This window comes from Lepidochelys kempii, chromosome 10, assembly GCF_965140265.1.
Source record: "Lepidochelys kempii isolate rLepKem1 chromosome 10, rLepKem1.hap2, whole genome shotgun sequence".
NCBI lineage: Eukaryota > Metazoa > Chordata > Testudines > Cheloniidae > Lepidochelys > Lepidochelys kempii.
The window spans coordinates 15567044-15593571 of NC_133265.1; the positions used below are offsets into that span (position 1 = coordinate 15567044).

At 39.9% G+C, this 26528-nt stretch overlaps 1 protein-coding gene across 3 annotated transcripts in view; it reads left to right on the forward strand.

Moving 5' to 3' along the window:
• BAIAP2L1 (BAR/IMD domain containing adaptor protein 2 like 1) overlaps positions 1-26528 on the forward strand; it is a 69154-nt gene that overhangs the window by 16111 nt on the left and 26515 nt on the right. For 2 of the 3 annotated variants that reach the window (XM_073362129.1, XM_073362131.1), the window contains exon 3: positions 11424-11510. The exons of the other annotated variant lie outside the window; for it this stretch is intronic. In XM_073362129.1, coding sequence (XP_073218230.1) covers positions 11424-11510 — 87 coding nt within the window. The remainder of the gene's footprint in view (positions 1-11423; positions 11511-26528) is intronic. 3 annotated transcript variants of the gene reach the window in all.

Sequence of the window (26528 nt, forward strand, 5' to 3'; positions counted from 1 at the left end):
TGAGAATATTGGATTTAGATCAAGCACCATACTGATCTCTTGGACTTCTGTATCCTGTAGTCCAGTCAGTGAGGCTAATTTGGCAGCATGTATTCAGAAAGTTTGAATACTAAACCCCTGTGAAAGATGGCCTAGAAAGGAGTGAGAGACTGCAGGGACCTGGACCACAGTGAGAAGTTTCTCATTTTCATGCAAGAAGCAGGAAGCTTTTGCCTCAGGGCTACTTCTGTAGCCCATGCCCTCAGGATGCTTGATGATCCAGTGCCTCACTAGTCCATGTGGTGAAAAGAAGTTGAATCTATAGCTGGTCAGAGCTTAGCACAGCTTGTAATGTGTCCAGTTGACTCAAATCTAGCCCTCAGGATAGTTTTGCTTTCATGGAAAGCCATAAATAAAGAGATTGGTAATGGGGCAAGAAAATTGGCTCAGACCCAGACTGTGAAAAGTACTGATCAACTCCATCAAGAGTTGGAAAGTAATGGGCATTACCTATCAAAAAATTAAGTTGTAGTGTAGGGGAGTGAGACCAGGAACTGAAGGGGATCCTGTAACCCCTTCAGGGCTTGGCTCAAGGACAACTAGCCAATGTAAGGACAACTTGATGTACTATGGGATAGGCAATGACCTCACTTTTAGCTAGGGTTGCCACCCCTCCAGGATTGTCCTGGAGTATCCAGGAATTAAAGATTAATTAAATGTGATGTGATGAAACTTCCAGGAATACGTCCAACCAAAATTAGCAACCGTACCTTTTGGCAGTAAAATTATGATTGGCTGGCTGGCTCACTGCCCTGTGTCTTCTCCCTGGTGTCCCCAACAAGAGTATTCTGAGGTCAAAGGAGATGGCCTGCTTGGATCGTACTTGGGGGATGAAAAGCTTACTACAACAAAAAGATAAAAGGAAGATGACTTTCTGTCTCCTTCAAAAACAAACTGCTCCTCAAAGCACGTGCATCATTTCCACTTGTAAGAATATGACCAATTCTTGCCATTTCTTCTTAACCTCATGACATAAAAGTCTGATCCAGAAGCCCTGAAGGTGCAGCGAAATCAGATTTGTATGTTATAAACTACTTCTACATGTGTAAGCAGTTGTTCACTGCTAGCCCTTCTCCAGTCTGAATCTTGCTGCTTCAGTGTTCAATCCGTCAAAACTGGCCCTACCATTTAAATCAAATGCACATAGTAACATGGAAATCATTAACAGGAAATAATTGAAACCACTGTGACTTTATTATTATGCTTAATGTTTCCTGAAAAACCTGAACTCGGTTGTGTTGTTTCCAGCCAATATGCAATAAAAGTAATCAAAACATTGTCTTAAAATCAAGACAGTTAAAACTTTGTCACATCTTCTCAGAGAACAGGAGTTTTCTTGTACATTAGGTCAGTCCTTGTGTCTTACAGCAATGAAAGTTTTCCAGCTTCGCCTTTTAAATTTCTATAATGCCTGTTGCCTAACAAATGTGATCATGTCAAACATGCAGGATGCGGTTTGTTTTGGAGTTGTGAATTCACTGACCAAGAAAAGGTGAGAAATGTTAATTGACAGAATTTACTAAATATCAATAACAGCCCTCTAGCTGAATTGAAATGGTTTGAGTCCAGCTTTAGTGCACTGTAAGTACTGCAAACCTGGAAGAATTTATAGTATATGCTCACTTTCAGGTTGCTGTTGCATCCTGATATGCTTTGTCCTGGGAATCTACATTTTCCATAGCAAGTTGCAAAGGAGAGGAGTTTTCAAGGAGCTTGCCTTGTTTAGACTAGCAAATGAAGGGTCAGAGGGGATATGATTGCTCTTTATAAATACATAATAGGGGTAAAAATCAAGATAGGAGAAGACCTAATTAAGCTAAAGGACAATGACGGCACAAGAACACATGTAAAAACCAGCCATGAATAAATTTAGACCGGAAATTGGAAGAAAGATTTTAACTATCAGAGAAGTGAGGTTCTTGAACAGGCTTCTAATAGGACCGGTTTGGCAAACAAACTGATTAGTTTTAAAATGAAGCATGATAAGTTTGTGAACAGAATTATGTGATGGAGTTGCCTGCAATAGCAGGGGACTGGATTTGGGACTGGTAGGGACCTCCTGGCTCATCATATTCCTGTGTAGGAGAATTTACATATGAAGAAAGAAAGAGTCATTGTGGCATCTAGAGTCAATAATGGGACAGTATTGTAGTCACATAGATGTTCAAACAGGCCATCACTTGACACATTCTTCCATAGGATACCGTAGATTTGTAGAGTTTCCTGTTTTTAAAAAGGACCTAATTAGCAGCCAATAGCTGTTGGGTAACCTGTATGATATGAGTTGATAGTCTCAGTCTAGTTTCAAGTGAACCTTAGTTCCGACTAGTTTCTGTGTGTTCATGAGTAAAATAAGATCTAAACACATATAGATATAGGTATTTTTTTGGAGACTGAAACTAATTCTTTATTTGACAAAATCCTTGATTGACAAATTATACGCAGACAGTACTTCATACAAATCTTCCTCAGATCTGTCCAAGGAAGTGGAAATATTAACTTGAAATGTTGGTAGATATTATGCTGTATGGCTAATTCAGGCATCTTACTTATTGTCTCAGAAGTGTTAGTGTCACCAGTTGAAAATAAAGATGATAATGCCAAATCTGACTATCTAGCATTCCAACTCTAAGTAGCATAAATCTCCTTAACCTGAAAGATTAAGTTCTTGAAAGATTTTTCAAGTCCTATAATTTAAAGACTCCAGAATGCCTTACCAGTTAAAATGAAAAACATCAGTGGCATTATAGTTCTGGAACTATATTTGGTAACCTAATTATTATTCTGGCCATAGAGAATCCTTCAGACATTTTCTAAATGCTTAGTGACATTATATGAGCTGGAAGTATGTGATGATTGCAGGTTAATATTTGTAATATATTAATCTCTATGAGTACCAGTCCATGTGCTACAGAAAAATTAAGAGTAAAATATAAAGGTCTAGCAGATTGTTGTGACAGTCTGCACCCTTATGTTCATCCTTTCTACAAGAGGATGATAAATTTTGTACAAAGTATGCCTGTGGGGTATCATTTGAAAACTCAGTCTGCTGAACACCATTGTCCTGGTAAAATGTGACAACATTGTACGTAAAGTTATAAGATTCTAATGTATGATATTGCTGAGATATGTTCCATGTCTAGAAAAGCAGGCACAAACCAGTTCCTTAGAGACAATAGGCAAACTGATGCCTTGGCATAATCAGCATAACCAAATGGAATGTTAGCATAATCAAATGGACCGGCACCTGGTTAAGTGGACACACTGGCAGGAAGAAGGATGTGAGCAAGAAATTTACAGCTTGGCAATGGAACAGCTGGAAGTTCCCATCTCCCCAGATCTGCTGAACCCCAGCTGGAGACGATTATCAAAGAGGAGAAAAAGATATAAAAAATGAGGAACAGGGGCCCCAAATCACCTCTCACCTTCCTTTCTCTCTGCCCACGACATCCACAATGCCTGAAGGACAAGGAAAGGAGCCCTGGACTGGGGGATGGGTTGTGGCTGGAAAGCATCCCACCAGGAAGTCTGCAAATGAACATGGGTTGAGAGAGACTTTTGCTTTGAATTCATTTAACTTGTCAAGTATTGGTTTGTGTTTTACCTTTATTTTTTTGTACCCAATTTGGACTTTTATGTTTCATTACTTGTAATCACTTAAAATCTTTCTGTAGTTAAACTTTTTATTTAAACTAGTGTGTGTTTGCATTGAAGTGTTTGGGAAACTTAATTTGAGATAAGATTTATGGATAACGTTTTCTGTAAACGAAATGACGGACTTTATATGAGCTTGTATTGTTCAGAAGGAAAAAGCTGGACAGTACAAGATACACATTTCTGGGGGAAGTCTGGGATTGGGAATTTGCTGGTGTCACTCTGCAGTATAATTCAAGGGTGGCTGGCTGGCTGAAGCACTCTTGCAGCATACCTGGGGGTAGTTCACATGTTGGAGGCTGTGTGAGCAGGCTAGGAGTGGTTGCTCTCGCAGCGAAACAGTGTAAAAGGCACCCCAGGTTGGAGAACTGAGGGGACACAGCTGTCCAACATTCCAGATTGTATCCTGGGGAATGGCACAACTACACTTGTCATTAATATTGGTAGTCAGTACTGTTGGAAGTTAAGGGTGCCATTGTATTGCCTGTTAATAGAACAATAACCTTGATGTGATTTCATAATAGTCCATATGTAAAACAATGGTTTTCCGTGAAAATCCTACTTAGAGAACTGGTTGAAGAAAGTCCTCTGAGCACAAATTACAAGAGATTATTTGATGGTGTTTCATTATTTGTGTATTAAAAATGTGCAGAATTGTATCTATGGAACCTCCCTTCAAATGAGTAAAAGGTTTAGGATGGATGGTTTGGTTCATTCAGCTACTCTTGATAAACACATTATTAGTTGGATGCTTCAGACGTACTGAGTAGCAGTGAAATGGTAAACATTTTCCACTGGTAGTTTGTAATTCATGCTCACTTATCATAGGGCAATTACAGACCTCTCTTGGCACTGATTTAAATTATGTGGGATTAGTTCTTTTAAGAAGAGTGCCTTGCTTTTACTGTCATCTGTTTTTTGTGCTATTCTGTCACAGCAATTTAGGTGTCTGGAATAATTTACATAATAACTTTCTGTTTAAGGTAACTGCGTTTTATTCTCCATTCCTAAATAGCAACTCTGGGTAGCCAGGTTTAGTTATAGGGAGGTTCTGTGAGGGTAAGAGGAGAAGTAATCTTTCCATGTGCCTGGTCACGCTTGTGATGCCACTTCACAGGGCATCACTGGCTGTTGAAAACACACAGCAGCAGATCTATCAGCCTTTCCCCAACACTGGCACTCCGGGATTATAGCTTTCTTGTAGATTTCCCTAAAGCTTTCACAGCACATCTTCACTACATCTGGGAACTTCTGCAGCCATGGAGAGGGAGATGTGGGGGGGGGGGGGCAGAATTTGTTCCTAGAAGACCAGTTGTGTCATCTTCAAAGTATTGCACCACATTGTGAGTTGTCAGTAAGAAAAGCTATTATTGGTCACCTTGTTTACTGATTTAATTCATGCTGATCTTTTGTTTCCCTATGAATTTTATGTATTTCCAGCTGATACAGTGTTTGATTTTTTTGATAGGTGATGGTTAAGCTTTTCTGTCGAATCTTAGGGTATGTCTACACTATGGAATAAGGTTGAATTTATAGAAGTCGGTTTTTTAGAAATCGGTTTTATATATTCGAGTGTGTGTGTCCCTACAGAAAATGCTCGAAGTGCATTAACTCGGCGGAGTGCTTCCACAGTACCAAGGCTAGAGTCGACTTCTGGAGCGTTGCACTGTGGATAGCTATCCCACAGTTCCCGCAGTCTCCGCTGCCCATTGGAATTCTGGGTTGAGATCCCAATGCCTGATGGGGCTAAAACATTGTCGCGGGTGGTTCTGAGTACATATCGTCAGGCCCCCCTTCCCTCCCTCCCTCCGTGAAAGCAAGGGCAGACAATCGTTTTGCACCTTTTTTCCTGAGTTACCTGTGCAGACACCATACCACGGCAAGCATGGAGCCCGCTCAGGTAACCGTCACCATATGTCTCCTGGGTGCTGGCAGACGCGGTACGGCATTGCTACACAGTAGCAGCAACCCATTGCCTTCTGGCAGCAGACAGTGCAGTACGACTGGTAGCCGTTCTCATCGTGTCCGAGGTGCTCCTGGCCACGTCGGCTGGGAGCGCCTGGGCAGACATGGGCGCAGGGACTAAATTTGGAGTGACTTGACCAGGTCATTCTCTTTAGTCCTGCAGTCAGTCCTATTGAACCGTCTTATGGTGAGCAGGCAGGCGATATGGATTGCTAGCAGTCGTACTGTACCATCTTCTGCTGGACAGGCAAGAGATGAGGATGGCTAGCAGTCGTATTGTACCATCTTCTGCCGAGCAGACATGAGATGTGGATGGCATGCAGTCCTTCTGCACCGTCTGCTGCCAGCCAAAGATGTAAAAGATGGAGTGGATCAAAACAAGAAATAGACCAGATTTGTTTTGTACTCATTTGCTTCCCCCCCTCTCCTGTCTAGGGGACTCATTCCTCTAGGTCACACTGCAGTCACTCATAGAGAAGGTGCAGCGAGGTAAATCGAGTCATGTATCAATCAGAGGCCAGGCTAACCTCCTTGTTCCAATAAGAACAATAACTTAGGTGCACCATTTCTTATTGGAACCCTCCGTGAAGTCCTGCCTGAAATACTCCTTGATGTAAAGTCACCCCCTTTGTTGATTTTAGCTCCCTGAAGCCAACCCTGTAAGCCGTGTCATCAGTCGCCCCTCCCTCCGTCAGAGCAACGGCAGACAATCGTTCCGCACCTTTTTTCTGTGCGGATGCCATACCAAGGCAAGCATGGAGGCCGCTCAGCTCACTTTGCCAATTAGGAGCACATTAAACACCACACGCATTATCCAGCAGTATATGCAGCACCAGAACCTGGCAGAGCAATACCAGGCGAGGAGGCGACGTCAGCACGGTCACGTGAGTGATCAGGACATGGACACAGATTTCTCTGAAAGCATGGGCCCTGCCAATGCATGCATCATGGTGCTAATGGGGCAGGTTCATGCTGTGGAATGCTGATTCTGGGCTTGGAAACAAGCACAGACTGGTGGGACCACATAGTGTTGCGGGTCCGGGATGATTCCCGGTGGCTGTGAAACTTTTGCATGTGTAAGGTCACTTTCATGGAACTTTGACTTGCTTTCCCCTGCCCTGAGGCACATGGATACCAAGATGAGAGCAGCCCTCACAGTTGAGAAGCGAGTGGCGATAGTCCTGTGGAAGCTTGCAACACCAGACAGCTACTGGTCAGTTGGGAATCAATTTGCAGTGGGCAAATCTACTGTTGGGGCTGCTGTGATGCAAGTAGCCCACGCAATCAAAGATCTGGTGATATCAAGGGTGGTGACCCTGGGAAATGTGCAGGTCATAGTGGATGGCTTTGCTGCAATGGGATTCCCCAACTGTGGTGGGGCTATAGACGGAACCCATATCCTTATCTTGGCACTGGAGCACCAAGCCGCCGAGTACATAAACCGCAAGGGGTACTTTTCGATAGTGCTGCAAGCTCTGGTGGATCACAAGGGATGTTTCACCAACATCAACATGGGATGGCCGGGAAAGGTACATGACGCTCGCATCTTCAGGAACTCTGGTCTGTTTCAAAAGCTGCAGGAAGGGACTTTCTTCCCAGACCAGAAAATAACTGTTGGGGATGTTGAAATGCCTATATGTATCCTTGGGGACCCAGCCTACCCCTTAATGCCATAGCTCATGAAGCTGTACACAGGCAGCCTGGACAGTAGTCAGGAGCTGTTCAACTTCAGGTTGAGCAGAATAGTGGTAGAATGTGCATTTGGATGTTTAAAGGCACGCTGGCGCAGTTTACTGACTCGCTTAGACCTCAGTGAAACCAATATTCCCACTGTTATTACTGCTTGCTGTGTGCTCCACAATATCTGTGAGAGTAAGGGGGAAGACGTTTATGGCAGGGTGGGAGGTTGAGGCAAATCGCCTGGCTGCTGATTACGCGCAGCCAGACAACAGGGCGATTAGAAGAGCACAGGAGAGCACGGTACGCATCAGAGAAGCTTTGAAAACCAGTTTCATGACTGGCCAGGCTACGGTGTGAAAGTTCTGTTTGTTTCTCCTTGATGAAACCCCCCGCCCTTTGGTTCACTCTACTTCCCTGTAACCTAACCACCTGCCCCTCCTCCCTTCGATCACCGCTTGCAGAGGCAGTAAAGTCATTGTTGCTTCACATTCATGCATTCTTTATTCATTCATCACACAAATAGGGGGATGACTACCAAGGTAGTCCAGGAGGGGTGGTGGAGGAGGGAAGGAAAATGCCACACAGCACTTTAAAAGTTTACAACTTTAAAATTTATTGAATGCCAGCCTTCTGTTTTTTGGGCAATCCTCTGTGGCGGAGTGGCTGGTTGGCCAGAGCCCCCCCCCCCAGTGTTCTTGGGCGTCTGGGTGTGGAGGCTATGGAACTTGGGGAGGAGGGTGGTTGGTTACACAGGGGCTGTAGTGGCAGTCTGTGCTCCAGCTGCCTTTGCTGCAGCTTAACCATACACTGGAGCATACTGGTTTGGTCCTCCAGCAGCCTCAGCATTGAATCCTGCCTCCTCTCATCACGCTGCCGCCACATTTGAGCTTCAGCCCTGTCTTCAGCCTGCCACTTACTCTCTTCAGCCCGCCACCTCTCCTCCCGGTCATTTTGTGCTTTCCTGCACTCTGACATTATTTGCCTCCACACATTTGTCTGTGCTCTGTCAGTGTGGGAGGACAGCATGAGCTCGGAGAACATTTCATCTCGAGTGCGTTTTTTTTTCTTTCTAAGCTTCACTAGCCTCTGGGAAGGAGAAGATCCTGTGATCATTGAAACACATGCAGCTGGTGGAGAAAAAAAAAAAGGGACAGTGGTATTTAAAAAGACATTTTATAAAACAGTGGCTACACTCTTTCAGGGTAAACCTTGCTGTTAACATTACATACATAGCACATGTGCTTTTGTTACAAGGTCGCATTTTGCCTCCCCCCACTGCGTGGCTACCCCCTCAACCCTCCCTGTGGCTAACAGCAGGGAACATTTCTGTTTAGCCACAGGCAAACAGCCCAGCAGGAATGGGCTCCTCCGAGTGTCCCCTGAAGAAAAGCACTCTATTTCAACCAGGTGACCATGAATTATATCTCACTCTCCTGAGGATAACACAGAGATAAAGAACGGATGTTGTTTGAATGCCAGCAAACATACACTGCAATGCTTTGTTGTACAATGATTCCCGAGTACGTGTTACTGGCCTGGAGTGGTAAAGTGTCCTACCATGAAGGACGTAATAAGGCTGCCCTCCCCAGAAACCTTTTGCAAAGGCTTTGGGAGTACATCCAGGAGAGCCGCGAATGCCAGGGCAAAGTAATCCTTTCACATGCTTGCTTTTAAACCATGTATAGTATTTTAAAAGGTACACTCACCAGAGGTCCCTTCTCTGCCTGCTGGGTCCAGGAGGTACTGGCTCCAGGTCCAGGGTGAGAAACAGTTCCCGGCTGTCGGGAAAACCGGTTTCCCTGCTTGCTTGCTGTGAGCTATCTTCTTCATCCCCAAAACCTGCTTCTGTATTGCCTCCATCTCCACTGAAGGAGTCAAACAACATGGCTGGGGTAGTGGTGGCTGAACCCCCTAAAATGGCATGCAGCTCATCATAGAAGCAGCATGTTTGGGGCTCTGACCCAGAGCAGCCGTTCGCCTCTCTGGTTTTCTGGTAGGCTTGCCTCAGCTCCTTCAGTTTCACGTGGCACTGCTTCGGGTTCCTGTTATGGCCTTTGTCCTTCATGCCCTGGGAGATTTTGACAAAGGTTTTGGCATTTCGAAAACTGGAACGCAGTTCTGATAGCATGGATTCCTCTCCCCATACAGCGATCAGATCCCGTACCTCCTGTTCGGTCCATGCTGGAGCTCTTTTGTGATTCTGGGACTCCATCATGGTCACCTCTGCTGATGAGCTCTGCATGGTCACCTGCAGCTTGCCACATTGGCCAAACAGGAAATGAGATTTAAAAGTTCGCGGTTCTTTTCCTGTCTACCTGGCCAGTGCATCTGAGTTGAGATGCTGTCCAGAGCGGTCACAATGGAGCACTCTGGGATAGCTCCCAGAGGCCAATACCGTCGAATTGTGTCCACAGTACCCCAAATTTGAGCCAGCAAGGCCGATTTAAGCTCTAATCCACTTGTCAGGGGTGGAGTAAGGAAATCGATGTTAAGAGCCCTTTAAGTCAAAATAAAGGGCTTCATCATGTGGACGGGTGCAGGTGTACATCGATTTAATGCTGCTAAATTCGACCTAAAGTCCTAGTGTAGACCAGGGCTTAGAAGGGACAGGTATATCTGAATCTACGTAGCTGCTCTTCACTTAAGAAATGAAGAGAAGGCCTTTTTCTCCCTTTTGATACAATTTTTGGAAGTCTAAAAATTGAGAAGTTACAGAAAGATGTTTTCAAATTAGCTCATTCCATTCTCTCTCTCACTTGATAGGGTTGTCTAGTGAAGCTTTTTTTTTTTTTTTAAATTTTACATAGAACTGGAAAGGCCAAATATAGTTATGTACTGGGAATTTGCCACACACTCACCTTTTAGCCAAACATATCCTATTAAAGTAGGATGGCACAACAAAGACAGTCTATGGCAATCTTTAGTATGTTGTAAACAATATCTAGTATAAAGTGTGGATATATAGACTCTTTTCCTGCTTGATTCATAGAATGCCCATGACAAGAGATTTTCATTCTTGAACTTCTATCCTTTTAAAAACTACTTTGTGGCCAGTATGCCAGAATCAAAGACTTGAGAGGGGTTTACCATGATCTTAATATGCAAGAGTTTAATACAGAAATGGGGGGGGGGGAGGGAGAGAATATTTACTCTGTACTAAACTCACATCCACAAGAGTATTTCAAATTGTGGTCAGAGAACTTGCTGATCATGAGTTGCTGGTGGTTCTTATTTCTAGCTGTTAAAAATCACATTAAACATCTGAAAGTACTGTCTGAGGACTGGAGTTTGCTTCTATAGGATCTTTCACCCCACTCAATTTCATTTTGTGCTTCTTTAGAAGTACTTTACCTGAAATATCACAGGCCTTCTCCCATGTAGTTTCAAGTATTTTGTTATAGCTTTTGACCTCTAAAACTACTTCTTCATTAGGAGTTGCAAGGGAGTGGTTAAAAATTATCTTCACTCTTGATATTTGTCATATTTTCAAACCTTTATAATTCTTTCCTAGCCTGAAGTTCAAGAGCCCCATAACTGCTTTTAAATGCAGGTTTTCTGTGTGGTAACATGCTTTGCTATTTACTGAGTGATGAGGCCAGTCAGCTGCAATGCTCCATACTCATAAGACTTTAAAATCCATTTCAATTCAAGTTGAATAATCCAGTCAATGGAGTATAATTTTTCCATGTGTCCATTAATATTAATAAGAACTAAGAGGGCATATGAATCTAAAGAAAGAAAGGACCTGTGTTTTTTGGTTGTACAGGTATGTTATGTCATTTAAAAACATATGCTTTCTGGGAATTCTATATCCTATTAATAGGTGTGAGTCATTTACTATTACTGGGGGCTGATCCCGCCCCTGTTGAAGTCAGAATTTTTCCATTGATGTCAACAGGCGCTGGACTGGACTCGGAGAATACCCTAGAATAATTCCCAAAAGTTAGAAAGCCAAGTTTGTGCAACCCATTTGAACCCCAGGCAGGCACTGTGAAAATATCCACCCTTTCCTGGTGGATGGTAATTCATAATTTACTCAATTTTTTAAATGCCACACAAGCTGAGTACTCTTGTTTTCCCTATAGCTATGATACTGGCTGGAAGAGCATATTATGATGGTGTTGCAAAGATTGGAGAAATAGCAACTGCATCTCCAGTTTCTAAAGAATTGGGTAAGTAAAACTGTATATCACATTTCATTAAATTACAGCTTAGGATACTTTTCCTTCCCAACTGGGGGCTCACTGAACTAATTAGATTTTAACAGTTAGGCACTGGAAGGAGCTGCTGGGATGAGGGAGCTTGTAGAAGCCTCTTACTGAAGGGAGAGTTGGGGTGACTGCTCTGCCTAGAATCCTTCACCTTGATACTGCTAAATTACCCCTCTCAGAGACTTATCAGATGGGCTCACAAAAATACTTCTGAAGAGCAAAATGTATCTTTGGAATGCACTAGATCAGGGGTTCTCAAACTTCATTGCGCTGCAACCCCCTTCCGACAACAAAAATTACTACACAACTCCATGGGGGGGACACCAAAGCCTGAACTATCCTAAGCCCCACTGCTCGGGGTGGGGGTGCCAAAGCCTGAGCCCCACTGCTTCAGGTGGAGTCAAAGCTGAAGCCAAAGGGCTTCAGCCCCAGGCAGGGGGGCCTGTAACAGGAGCTTTATCCGTTGGCCCTGGACCCCAGCAAGTTAAGCCAGCCTTGGTGACCCTATTAAGATGGAGTCACGACCCACAGTTTGAAAACTGCTGCACTAGATTGTACCAGTGTCAGGTAGTTTCAGTCCTAGGAAAAATGCCCATCCACCTCAATGTCTTCACACAGTCCCATTTCAAATTTCACAAGCTGAACACTTTTCTGTGTTGCTAAATTCAGTATAACTCTTTGAAGGAAGTACACTTAAATTTTTTTGCCAACTCATGTTGCTTCCCTCCTTGGTTATGAGTTTAAATGGGAAAACAAAAAACTACCTTCTCTAGTTCTTCACTCTTGCTTTTTGCAGGCACATACACCTCTGAAAGAGTTGACATCAGGCTAACCAGGAAGCCTTTTGTAGGACCCTCTGATTTTTATTACAGAGGACTGAACAAATCCCAGAATTTTACTGTATTGTGATACATGAATTCCCTGTGAGTCACCTGATTATTCACCCAAACATTGTTGAAGATTTCAATGTTCCTCTCAAGTCTGTTTCTAGGCTAGGTCATGCTATTATCTGACTCTATATCTTATAGAGGAGCAACTTAAAAAAAGTTCAGAAGCAGGAGGAAATGAATTAGGGATGACGGACAAAGATTACCAGTAAGGAAAAATTAAATTTAAAAAAAAAAAAAAAGAGGAAATCCCCAAGAGTATTCACTTATTTTATAAGGGAAATCAAGACTAACTAAAGGGTTAGCCACAATACATTAATCTTATTGTATATGGTGGGTAGAAGGAAGGGTCTACATAAACTTGAGACTTGTATTTAAATTTTAGATGTACTATTTTTTTTTTACTTCGTACCTTAGCAAAATGGTATTTGTTTAAAGAGGTGTTAAATTTTAAACTCCAAAGATAAGATGATGTTTTTATAAATGTCACAGTTCTTCCTGGTCTTGTGTACCTATAGTTGTGCATAAATGTATTTTTCAAAGTTTGTAGTACTCTGTTACATAGCAATGGGAAAAAAATTTCATATTAGATATGAATGTTGGATTTTGGATAACAAGATTGGGGGTGTGTTAGCACATGATACATTAAGAACAAGATTTGATAGTCATCTGAGCAACATATATTTGAAAATCTAAACCCTACTTTAAGCTTTCTTCCATAATCTTATATAGGTATTAACAATATTCTTTTTGAAGTTCAGCCTTTGAAAGAGACCTAAAACTCCAGGAAATATTAAAATCTGTGGTAGTATTATTATAAGTTTCATAAGATTCCTGCCATTTGAGCTAAAATTCCAAACACCCTATCAGTGTTCTCCTTGTTCTGCTAGCAGTGAAGTCAATACTAATTCTACGAATACATCACCACAAATATTTCCATGACAACTGTTTGTTTTCAACAAAGGATTATGACTTCATTGCAGAATCAAGCCAGAGAAGGTGTGTGGTAAGAGAAGCACTATGATACCTCAATATCCTTTAAGCAATACAGAAAACTAGTGACAGAATTGGTCTGTTTTTTTAAACTATGCTGTAATAAGAGTCTCCTTCTCTAAAGTTCTATATATAGAAGACAAACAGGGAACTCATAGCTCTTTCTCCTGTGATTTTACTTGTTAGTACAAGGATCCAACTGGTGAGAGGAACTGAATTTTTTTTTGTAATATTTCTATGGTCTAAGATGGTAAGAGTTAAGCTGTTCTTGAGAAGTGAATGTTGGTTTCTTTGTGTTTGTTCATATTTTCTTGATTTGTTCTGAAGCCACCATTGTGTGACTCTTCACATTGTATGTTCAAACTGAGGGAGTGGCAGAACAGCAAACAGTAAAAAGCAAACAGTTCCTGATATAGTAGTTTTCTTTTATTTGCTTTGTAAGTAAGTCTAGTTGTTATAGTTTCTGTGCTATAGTACAAAACCACAAGAATTTAAAAATGCTATTAATTGTGTAAAAAAGCATATAAAAAGACAGTAGCTAATAAAAAAAAAACTTAGTTATGCCTTTGCTAACTTTATTCCTTTTAAAGAACTGATTAGAAGGTACAGAAAGTGTGCCTCTACAGAACTTCAAATGGCTTTTCCTCCTTTTAAAAATATCATTGCTAGGTATTCTAGGGCTAACTACAAAATTTATTTGCAGTCCTTTCTTTAGTGGAGGAGAGTCTACAAAAGATCTGAGTTTTGAGCGCTCCTTATTGACACTGAAATTATGTTAATCGTTGGACTAATAGCCTATTCCAACCAAGTAATTATGAAATGTGTGTATTGGAAGTAGGGTTTAAGAAGTTCATTCTGACAGTCACCAGATTCAAACCCCGAACACTGCACACAAACACTTTATAGTTGGTATACAACATCATCTTTATTTTCATTGAGAAGATAGAAGTCAAACTGGAAAAAATTCAAGTCTGATAAAGTACATGTTGTAGAATACAAAAGGTCAGAACACTGGAAGAAGTACTGTAATACTTTTAGGAAGTCTGAAAAAATAGTTCTCACATTATTAAAAAGCCCTATAAACAACACTGAACCCTTTCAGAGACAAAGGAGTATACTTTTTTTTAAGCGGGTCTCAGGTGATGTGGTATCTTAGCCTTTAACTGTGACACATTCTTCAATAATTGCAAATATGAGAACATGTATAAAAAAGTGAGGTCAAATTCTGCTGTAATCTACCCTTTTGTAAAAAAATGTTGTGCAATTCCACAATTTTAGTAGCTACTCTGGACTTACACTGATGTAATACAGAGAAGAACCAGGCCTCTTGTGAGCTTCCTCACAGATTTGCCAATACACTCTATTCTTGACCTGCAGGACCTCTACCATACAACTTTTGTTGTCTTCCACAGGCAAGGAAAGCCAATTGTGACTAATTGTGTTGTGGTTTGGTAACGTGCGTGTCTGTTTGTGAACTGGTTTCTCAGAATTTGTTTCACTTGATTAGAGGTGAACTGGCGTGGTTTATTAAACAAATAAAGCTGTTCTAAAGGTGACCTGCAAAGGTAAAGGAAAAAATTCCAGTAACTTTATCAGCATGTGCTGGCTACATCCAAATGTCAGCCTGAGAGGTATTCAGCACATTTTACTTTCAAGTGTTAAAGGAAATACTGTAAGGCCTTCTCTGTCTTAGAGAATGGCAAAATTCCCACTTATTTCTGTTTGAGCTGGTCTTCAACATAAACAACATTTATCAAAATATGCCTCATTCACCACCAATAGATAGGATAAAAATAACTTTAGTCACTTCTAAAATTTTGGTTTTAGGTGCCTCTGTACAGAAGCCCAACTTGGCACCTTAAAGGGGCCAGATTTTCAGAGGGTAGGTGCTCAGGGCTTTCTAAACAAAAATATCAGAAACTTATAAAAGTGTCTTCAGTAGGGCACCCAAATATTGAAACACCCAAAATTAGTCACTACTAAAAATCTTGGCCAAAACTACTGAAATTTTGTATTTGAATGTAAAAGGATGTTTTTACGATCCCATGTCATAAAGAAACAGCCCTGGTCCTACTACCAACTCTTAGTAAATGGAAGTTTGCTTCCAGAGGGGGAGGAGGTGGTTTTGCTTTTCTTCTGTGGTTATGGCATCACCTAGCATCTAAAGGGATAGTAATGTCATCAGATGATGTAGGAATAAAATAGAATTCTAAACTCAAGCACTGGCAGATAAAGCCTTTCAGATAATGTTTTAAATGGTTATAAAATGGGCTTTTCTAGTTCTGCTATATCCATTTTGATATGGGGCAACCAGAACTGGATACTCTATTTTAGGTGTGGGTGGACCATGGATTTACATAATGGTATTATGATATTTGCTGTCTTAGTATCTGTCCCTTTTCCAATAGTTCCTGTTAACCTTTTTGACCACTACTGCACATTGAGCTGAAAAATGTTAGGCTCCCTGGAATGGTGCAGAAGACTGGACTTACAGTAAAGGGTATACAGTAAAGAAATTTAGTGACAGAGTATAACCAAAACTACAGAAGATTTAGGGAGGACAAAATACACAGAGAAATGAGAACAAAAGACAGAATGTAAGTGAAATCAAACTTGGAGGTAGAAAACAGCTGTTTTCTTGAGATGAGAGAACAAAACGATACAGAATCTGGGGAAAAGCTGGACAGAAGGTATAGAGGCTTCATACTGAATATTTTAGCACTTCTCAAGTCAATATGAAGCTCTCAGATTCATTTGCTTCAGAACAGTTGAAGTGAAACACCACAATAGTATGCACTGCCTTCTTACTTTACAGTTTAATTACCAAGGCCTTAAAGGTGATCAGTACGGACCAGATCCTGCAGTTTTTGCAAATTTAACCTGAATTTGTACCTATATCCAGTATACCTCGAGGTATACTGTAAGACGAAGAAAGGAACCAACTCTTGAAAGCAATGTTGAATTAAAAAAAGAAGTCACATGAACTCTTCAAATTGTGACTTTACAAGTACTTAGAGAAGCTTTGAGAATTGAAACCTGTATTTAAAAAAAAAAGACACAGCAGCATTTGTTCATTCTGTTCCTGAAACATAACAGCTGTTTCTCTGACAGGTCTCTTGTTCAGACCATGAAATTATCCTTTACACAACTGTGCTGCATTTTAGTTTTTTAAAACCAAATACTTCAGTATTAAGCTTGGTATAGTAAATATTTGGGCTGGTCAATAAAGAATATTGCTTGGAATTGACAGTTTTACATAGTAATTTGTATTAGTGTTAAGTGTGTGGATATACTGAGGGACACATTTAATATTTTACTAAAAACAAACTCTTTGCATATCTTATATGTGCTAAAACTGTTTCCTGGGGGTAATTGTGCAAAGTACTATAAGAAGCAATGAATGATTCTGGAACTGTGTTATTAAATTACATACTTGTTTACACTTATGATTTAAATGAACATTCCTCAGACTCCTTGGCCTTCTACAATCTCCAAGTTGTAGTTCCCTCAGAGTTTGGCTGCTCGCACTAAGGGCCATAACCTTCCATTGTTACATGACTAGAACCCACATTGAGCCAATGAAAGTTTTGTATGAAGATTGATGAAAAGATATGGTGCTTTTATATTTAGAGTGAAGCTTAGTTTGATTCAAGTGAGTTTTTTAAAAAAATAGAACTATTTGATCCTCTGGCTTATTATAACTATTGCAATAATTTTCAGTTGAAATAGAAGCAATAATATTTTTAGTAAGATAGTTTAAAAAAGTGTGAGTTGGATACTTCTGTGAAATCCAGATTACAATCTTTTTTAAAAATCTCTTCTCAGATCTAACTAATCTGGGATGTTAAACAGCACAACAAGTGTTTATCATTAGCGAATGAAGATTGTGTGATTCTGATAGTTTCACTAATCTTTCAAAAGTGAATAGGATTGTATTTGCTAATATTGTAAATTCAAACTTTTATTGTAGTCTGTTGTGATGTCAGACATGAAAATGATACACTGAAAGGAAAGTTCTTGAAAATCCAAATACATGTCAGTTCTAATAGGCTTTGTTCTGCCTCATCGCTTGTAGCGATCAGGAACTTTACTTACAAGGAATCTTGAGCATGTAGAGAAGCAATTCCTATCCAACAATTTTAGAAATAGTACAAACTAGAAAATAAGTTGTCAGGTTTTCTTTGTTTGTAAAAAAACACACACTAAAGGGGGTATCCTTAGTTAAAACAAAGGATGAAGTTTATCCTTGAAAAATTCCCATTTTACACCTTTAATGGAGGGCATTAGCTTCTTGAAACATTTACCCAAAATGTTATCTTGCCATTATTTCCATCATACAGATGACTACTTTTTTCCTTTCCTGAGTAATAAGCAAGACAGTTACTTGAGCTCTAACCTAAAAAGCTGGAGAGTTAACTATCTCCACACCTACCAGAATACACTGCTTAGGTATCACTCATTAGTGAGAGAGCCAAGCAGAAAAAGAACAGTTTGCTTACACAATTTGGGCCAAATTCAGCCCTGGCTTAAGTAGGTGCTTCTTCATTGATTTTACTGGAGTTGTGCCTCATTAAGCCAGGGTATAATTAGACCCTTTGAACTGTAATCCTGTTTCACCTGCCTTAGAAAGCTAAGCACGGAGTGCCCTTTTCTTTATTAGCTCATTGACTCTAAAGAAAAGCCTATAGGTTATCTGGCCTCATCTCCCTGCTAGCACAGGACTTCTCTTCTGTTGTATAATGACAAGCATTTTACTATTTGAAATAAAATGAGTTGTGGACAGACAGGCAAATGAAGTGATGCCAACAAAAACTGAAGCACTCCAGCACCTCAGTCAACTGAAATTTCTGGAAAAAAAAAAAAAAAATCAAAAGTCTACCTGCTGCTGTAGCACGAGTTACTATATAGGACCAGCTCTTTTTAAAAAAGGATTAGTAAAACAGAGATTAAGGAACACTCCTAACTCAAGTTAAATTTAAACTAGCCACTAACATTTTTCTTAATTAAAAAAAAATTAAGGAAGCTACAGGAAGCTATCTTGAAAACGAGATACAAAGTGGGTCTGAAAGAATAAGTTTTACTGTCAAAGTGTTTGAAATTGGAGTTTCAAAGTGGTTGTACAGCAAGTTTAAAATTTTTTTATTAAGTTAAACCAACTGTGTTTACACATTTGCACTCATCTTAAAGTCCAAAAATTGTGTCATTTTGTATTAAATTGTGACAAATAATTGTCAATAAATTCCCTATTGGTGACTCATTAATATGAGTCACCCAATATTTGTACTGTGTTCTCTGTTTTTTCAAAAAACAAACAGTGCTATGGATAATTATTTTCTTTAGAAAGAAAAATGTGTTGATGTAAGTGGCATATTATGGAGAATGAATTACTGGGTTTTCGAGAGACTTTTATTCCTCTATGGTTATTTGGCTCAAATGTTGTCAGATTTTTGGCCAAACAATAGTGTGCAGGTGTAGGGAGAGAGAGAGAAAATACTTCATCCAGACAAGTATGTGTCCATACACCACCTACCAGTTAGATATCCCATCATCATCGCATGGCTGACCTCTGTTTCTGTAAGGATAAGCTCTTCATTTTGTACTTAAAACACTCTTGTCATGACTGATCTGGTATCATACTGTATCCGCTTATAACTTCCAATCCACAGTAGATAATGCAAGGGGTGGGGGGGGAAGAGATGCAGGCTTCCTAGATCTTGTCTTCCAAACATGGAAGCACAGCTTGGTTTTTTCTCTTTTCCTTTTGAGGGTTCTACTTTACTTGGTCATTCAGAATGTAAAAACATTTTTTTTTTTTATAAATAGGGCTGTCAAGCAATTAAAAATGAATCTTATGATTAATCGCACTGTTAAACAATAGAATACCATTATTTAAAATTTTGGGATGTTTTCTAAATTTTCAAATATATTGATTTCAGTTACAACACAGAACACAAAGTGTACAGTGCTCACTTTATATTTATTTTTGATTACAAATATTTGCTATGAAAATAGTATTTTTCAATTCAGCTCATACAAGTACTGTAATACAATCTCTTTATCACTGAAAGTTGAATTTACAAATGTAGAATTTATGTACAAGTAGTAACTCCATTCAAAAACAAAACGATGTAAAACTTTAGAGCCTACAAGTCCACTCAGTCCTACTTCTTGTTCAGTCAGTCCCCGAGACAAACAAGTTTGTTTACATTTGCAGGAGATAATGCTGCCCACTTATTGTTTACAATGTCACCTGAAAGTGAGAACAGGTGTTCACATGGCACTGTTGTAGCCAATGTTGCAAGATATTTAGGTGCCAGATGTCTTAGATTCATATGTCCCTTCATGCTTCAACCACCATTCTAGAGGACATGCTTCCATGCAGATGATGCACGTTAAAAAATGTGTTAAATTTGTGACTGAATTCCTTGGAAGAGAAATAGCATGTCTCCTGCTGTTTTATCTGCATTCTGCTGTATATTTCATGTTATAGCAGTCTCAGATGATGACCCAGCACGTTGTTCATTTTTAGAACACTTTCACTGCAGATTTGACAAAACGCAGAGAAGGTACCAATGTGAAATTTCTAAAGATAGCTACAGCACTCGACCGAAGGTTTAAGAATCTGAAGTGCCTTCCAAACTTAGAGGGATGAGGTGTGGAGCATGCTTTCAGAAGCCTTAAGACCAATACTCTGATGTGAAACCTACAGAACCTGAACCACCAAAAGAGAAAATCAACCTTTTGTTTTTGAGTGCAGTTATGTAACAAAAATCTACATTTGTAAGTTACACTTTCATGATAAAGAGATTGCATTACAGTATTGCATGAGGTGAATTGAAAAATACTATTTCTTTTGTTTCTCATTTTTATAGTGCAACTATTTGTAATAAAATATAAAGTGGGCATTGTACACTTTGTATTCTGTGTTGTAATTGAAATAAAAATATTTGAAAATGTAGAAAAACCTCCAAAAATATTCAATACATTTCAATTGGTATTCTGTTGAACAGTGTGATTAAAACTGATTATTTTTTTAAAATCACGATTAATTTGAGTTAATCATGTAAATTAACGGTGATTAATTGACAGCCCTAATAAATACACCAATTCTGGCAAAAAAGTAGTATAGGTATTTTTGCTTGGAGCCTTTCCCTTCCTCCTTTTTTATTTTGTATATAACAAATTGATGGAAGTTTGTGTAGCCGTAGGGGTTATGTGCAGAATTTTCAAACCTGCATCTTTAAATGTAAGCAAATAAGTCCATATTTAGTCACCTAATCATTGCCCTGAGTTTTAGAGATGCTGAGCACCTAGTGGGAGCTACACATATTCAGGAACTGTGGGAAAAAAAAAAAATCAGACAGATTGTATTTCAGCAACTAACCAGATTTATGTACTTAAATTAAATCCATGAACAGGTTTGAGAGAAAGTTATTTAAGATTAGCTGTCTAGAGGAGCTGAAGTTTTGCATTGCTCACATGAGGCATGTGCTTTGTAAGAACCTTAACAGGTCCCTACATTATATGCCACCGCAGAACTGGAATGTTTCTCTTTAGATAGAGGTAGCTGTGTACATTTCTGTCAACTAAAGGTAGCACACCCAAAAGGAGCCTGCAGATGGTGCCCATGTATATCCTCCAATGATGGCCCAAGGAGCCTACTGTTCAAATCCTAGCAGCCAATTTCTCAGATTTCAGAAGTTTTCTCCAAAATTGCTGCATAGATAGACTAGGAACGTTTCAACCAAATAATGACCAGAAAGCAAAAGAAATGCATGATCCCTCATTGCATACAATCATTGCTAGCAGGATGAGATCACAAGTAATAGAATACAGCCAGTGAATAGTCAGCGAATCATACACTGCAGTTAGCACTGGAAGCTAGGAAATAGCGTCAGCCCTCATGTTCCAGGCTAACATCCGCAGCGAAGCAGGACAAACCACCACTAATTTAAGCCTAAAGTACCCCTCTTCTTCCTTCAGATTATGTAATCCTTCCCTTCCTAAAACACAGAGCACAAGAAGTTCTGCAATATGGGCACCACAAGTGATAGTGGGGAGGGCACTTCAAGGGGTGCACATGCTTAGAAGCTTCTGCTACTACAGCTGGTTCTTTTAAGGTTACAGGAGAATTATGTTTGTTCCATACACAGCTGCATTGTTTTAACTTCAGTTTTAAAACTTCCATTATGAAACTTGAATTTTATAATGTTGGTAACTCCTACAGCCATGAGAAAAAAAAAAACAAAAAGCCAAGGGATAGACTGTGTCCTTCAAGACAGCCCACTGAGACCAACTCCAGGGACACTGATGTTAGGGAAGAGAGTATTAATAGCAGAGAACACAAAAAGAAATTGGCACTGCTACTCAATATGAGAAGGCATGTAATGGACTGCTAAAGATTTTATTCTATAATGTTAAACAGATAACTGGAAAAATGTGCTAGCTTGAACAACTTCTTAAGAGCCCCTACAATCCACACTCTAAAGTGGGCTTTCCTGGCCCCAGTGAGAGTGCTGTGGGGTAACGAGTAGCCTCACCGTATACTGTCCTTTGTTTAGTGTCAGGGTGGTTAATTTAAAGATATGCAGATTTCTTAGGCTGTACTAGTTAGCATATTCACCCCTTTCTGACTCATTTCTATACACACCACATCCAAGCACCTACTGTACATGCACTCATGTATGAACCCTGACTGTACAGACCACAGTACAATGCATCTGTAACCATATGTGTGAAAAGAAAAGGAGTACTTGTGGCACCTTAGAGACTGACCAATTTATTTGAGCATAAGCTTTCGTGAGCTATGCTGTAGCTACGCTGTAGCTCACGAAAGCTTATGCTCAAATAAATTGGTCAGTCTCTAAGGTGCCACAAGTACTCCTTTTCTTTTTTCCTTTTTCTTTTCTCTAAGGTGCCACAAGTACTCCTTTTCTTTTTGCGAATACAGACTAACACGGCTGTTACTCTGAAACCTGTCATATGTGTGACGACTCCTTGAAGGTAAAACAACAAAAAACCTTAACACACCTGCAATGGTGTATATTAATCTGATGCCTTGGGCATGATTTGTGGGTAACAGCAAAGACACTGAACGGGTGCTGTCTTGTAGTGTGTCTGGCTGTGCTGGATAATTGTGTTATATATGTTAGTCTTGTAGGCATCTTGTTTGCTTGGCATGTAAACCATAGGAGCCAAACAAACCTTTGGTGTGTTCCTTGCTTGCATATATGTACAACACACTGACTGGCCAGTGCCCAGGTCTAGTATATTTAGATGCAGGTTTTCACATTGTGGCTTCTGTTCCCTCTCGCAGCTCTTTGAACTGTGAGGCTTGTCCAAACAGGGTGTGGTCACATATTTAGATTGGGGTATTGAGTGTCATATGCAGCGGGCCACTCCCACAGATCTGTACATATGTCCATTGTTGGCCACATCTGATAGTATGCGTTTCCTTCCAACATTATTCTGCTAATGCATAAGGGAGTAAGTAACTAATTACATATACATATAGAATGACATTTGAGCTTTCATTATATTTGTGTGCTATTGAAGCTTCTCTTGCAGGGGAGAGTAATAGGGTAAAAATAGGAGACCTAGATGACACCAACTAGGGTGCCAATTTTGGCTGGATGTATTCCTGGAGGTTTCATCACATTACATAATCTTTAATTAAAGGGTAATCTTTAATTCCTGGAGACTCCAGGACAATCCTGAAGGGTGGGCAACCCTAACACCAGCCCTGGAGAAGGTCACTGAATATATGTATGTGATTGTCCATATGTTTTATTAATAAAGAGATGACAATATTTTAAGGCCTATACAAGACACAAAATATAGACTGTTCTTGCCTGAGGAATATATGATCTAATCAAGAAATTGTGGATGTCGGCCATTACTAATGGAAGGCAACTTCTTTAGGACTCTACCAGTTGAGATTTTACAATATCATTTGTGTTTCATTAATTTCTTCATTTTAGAGTTAAGAGGTTTCTGACAATGCTGGGACTGAGAAACTGATAAGATAGGCAGAGAGCTCCAATATTAAAAATTGGACCAGACCACCCAGAACAGAACCACATTATAGCTTATAGGTACCATTTCTGTTTTATTTTTTAAGCACCGGAAACCTTCAGTTCCAGCTATTAACTATGCTTTGCCTGTTCTAGTCTTCTTGCAAGAGTAAAGACCAACTCACATGTTTAGTATTCCTTTACTATCTGCCTAAAGAACAGCATGGCTTCATGCAGGCATGTTCAGACCTATAGTGGTGTTGTAACTTTATTTTCTATTTGTGCCTGATTTGTGTAATCATTACAGCCACAACAAGATTAGAACTCAGACATTGCTCAACAAAGCCATTACATATAATGTTTTCAGGGCCTTATAAAAGGTCAGTCTTTTATATACACATGTATTAATGTAAACTATTTCCTGTACACTTTAAAGACTGCTACAGGCATATTTTTGATCAAAGTTATTAGCAATGGTGTGACAGGTGGAAAACAAGTTTGCCATTTTTCATCCATTATTTATAGTGCACCTGCTTTGTTTGTTTTTTTTAACATTAAAATTAATGCAAACTTACCAATTGTTTAAAACAAGTTTAATGTTCATTTACATCTGGTTGATTAACATTAGATAAAAAAATATTAGTGTAAAACTGATTTTTTCTTTTAAAAGACATACTGTGGAAACTAACATAGGCCTGGTCTTGCTGCGTGGTTAGTCCATCAAGCAGTTTGTCTGAATAATGATTGAGAGATCAAACCATAGTGGCAAAAAGCTGAGTTAACAGAAAATTGACAGAAGGAAATAAAAACATTTCCTTTTCAGAATGTTGTACACATTGTTGTGTACACAATGTTGTACAGAATGTTGAATGTTAACAAGTATCTTTCACTGATATTTAAAAGTAGTAAGATTGGTTTGGGGACAGTGTTCTTAAATTGGATAAATGGAAAGTTTAGTAAAGTCTTCATTATAAATATTTTATTTCTCTTGCGAGTAGTTGTGTGGGAGTGACTATTTGTAAGCAGTTCATCATGATTATATTGTATGTAAAGCATATTAGTTAAGAACTTTCATTTTCTTTATTTAAACCACTTAGTAGGTCAGGCCTAATGAAGTTAGACAGAAAAATCCATAAAATGCACATTCAACCCTTTCTTCAGCATTGATTTTCATCTGTAACTTATGTAAAATATTCTGATTGATCTGTCATGTAGTACCAACTGAGTTTTATTAGTTACATGTAGCTGTATTAAGCCCCCTATAAGCTTCCCCAGGTGGTAAGTCATGAGCAACTCCTTGGGCCATTTAGAGTATGTCAACACAGCTGCTGGGAGTGAGTTTCGCAGCCCAGGTAGATGGACTTATGTTAGCAGATTTCAGGCTAGCGTGTTAGAAATAACTTTGCAGAGGTAGTTTCAATGTTCAGGCTCAGGCTGGAACTTGGACTCTGAACCCCACATTCCTCCCTATGCTTTACAGCCTGAGTCAGAACATCTACATTGTTATTTTTAGCATGCTAGTGTAACCCACACACTTCCTGGGTGTGGTGTTCTGTCACATCTAGTGGCACCGAGACCACATAAAGAAAGAGATTAATGAGTCTGCTCTACAACCTAAGGTAACAGCCAGTTGGCTTTTAGCTCATGCAGTAGAGGCTCATGTACTAAGCTCCAGAGGTCCCAGATTCAATCCTGCCCACTGATGACCAGGGTCTGTCAGTGTTACACAAGCATAAACCCTGCAAACAAAAGCTTGTCAACCCAGGCTGCAGGACTTGCTCCCAGCAGCTGTGTAGTCATACTCTTAAATGTTGAGAGCATTAAAGTTACAAAGTCAAAGCACGCAGAACTAAAGAAAAGCCAGAATTAAGGTTAGTTATGCAACTTTAATTCTGCCCTTTTAGGCAGATACATTAGGATACTCTGTCATTGTATACTGTTCCCCAGCCACCACCACATGGTCATCAGGGTTTGTACACAGGACCTTCAAATCTACAGCCACTTCCACTTGAACTATAGGAGTAACTGGTAGAAGAAGTAGGTTGTAGTCCCCTGTTGGGATCAGGCTTTAGAGTAGATGTATAGCCCACTGGTAAAGTGTGTGTCACAACAATTTGAGAGACAGCAGAAGAATTTGGGGTATCAGGAATCCTTGGCTGCATTCATAACTCTTAGAGCAATGTGTAATCTAATTCCTAGGAGTAGTGGTTAGAATCAGTATAGTCAATCAGACCTGTGTGGTATGAGTGAATTCACAGCAACTCCAGTGTTATTTGGCTGTGTGGCCACTCTTACTCAAGCTAGGCTACCTCAAGAGAAGTAACTAGAGTGTAGGTAAGTCAATTTTGCAGTGAAGACATTATCCTTAGTCTAGTCCCCTTCAGTCTTTTAAGGTAGGTCTACACTGCCATTAGACACTCCTGGCTGGCCTATGTCAGCTGCATCAGGCTTGCAGGGCTCAGGCTAAGGGGCTGTTTAATTGTGGTGTAGATGTTCAGGCTCTAGGACCCTGTGCAGTGGGAGGATCCCAGAGCTGAGGCTGGAGCTCAAGCCTGAATGTCTACATCTCAATTAAACAGCCTGTTAGCCCAAGCTTCATGAGCTTGACCCAAATGGCACAAGCCAGCTGTGGGTTGTTAATTGCAGTGTAGACCTACTCTTAGAGGTGTAGAAATTCCTCAAGACAGCAAAAATAATAAAAATTAAGAATTGTAAAAACAGTTGTACTTCTGTTTTTTGTACAAGATATTGAGAGTTTGGTCAAATCGGGCATATGAAAAGGGGTGTATGTGTGCACAAAGAGATTACTACTCCCTTTTGCTAGAAGAATTTATTGGTGGGGGGAGGGGTTTAATGTGGAGGATCAGCCTTTTACTCATCTCAATCAAGAATGAAACTCTGTAGAAAGAAAAAAAGAATAGCAACAGGAGCTTGTCACCTCCAAATAACACTGGAGCCCTACCCACAAAACTAGTAACAGTAGCTGTTACAATTCTGCTTGACTTGCTGTTGAATACTGTAGCTTTGTCTGGACATTGAGCCAATATGCTTAGTCCCAGGCAGCTTCCAGGGCCTTATGGATTTAA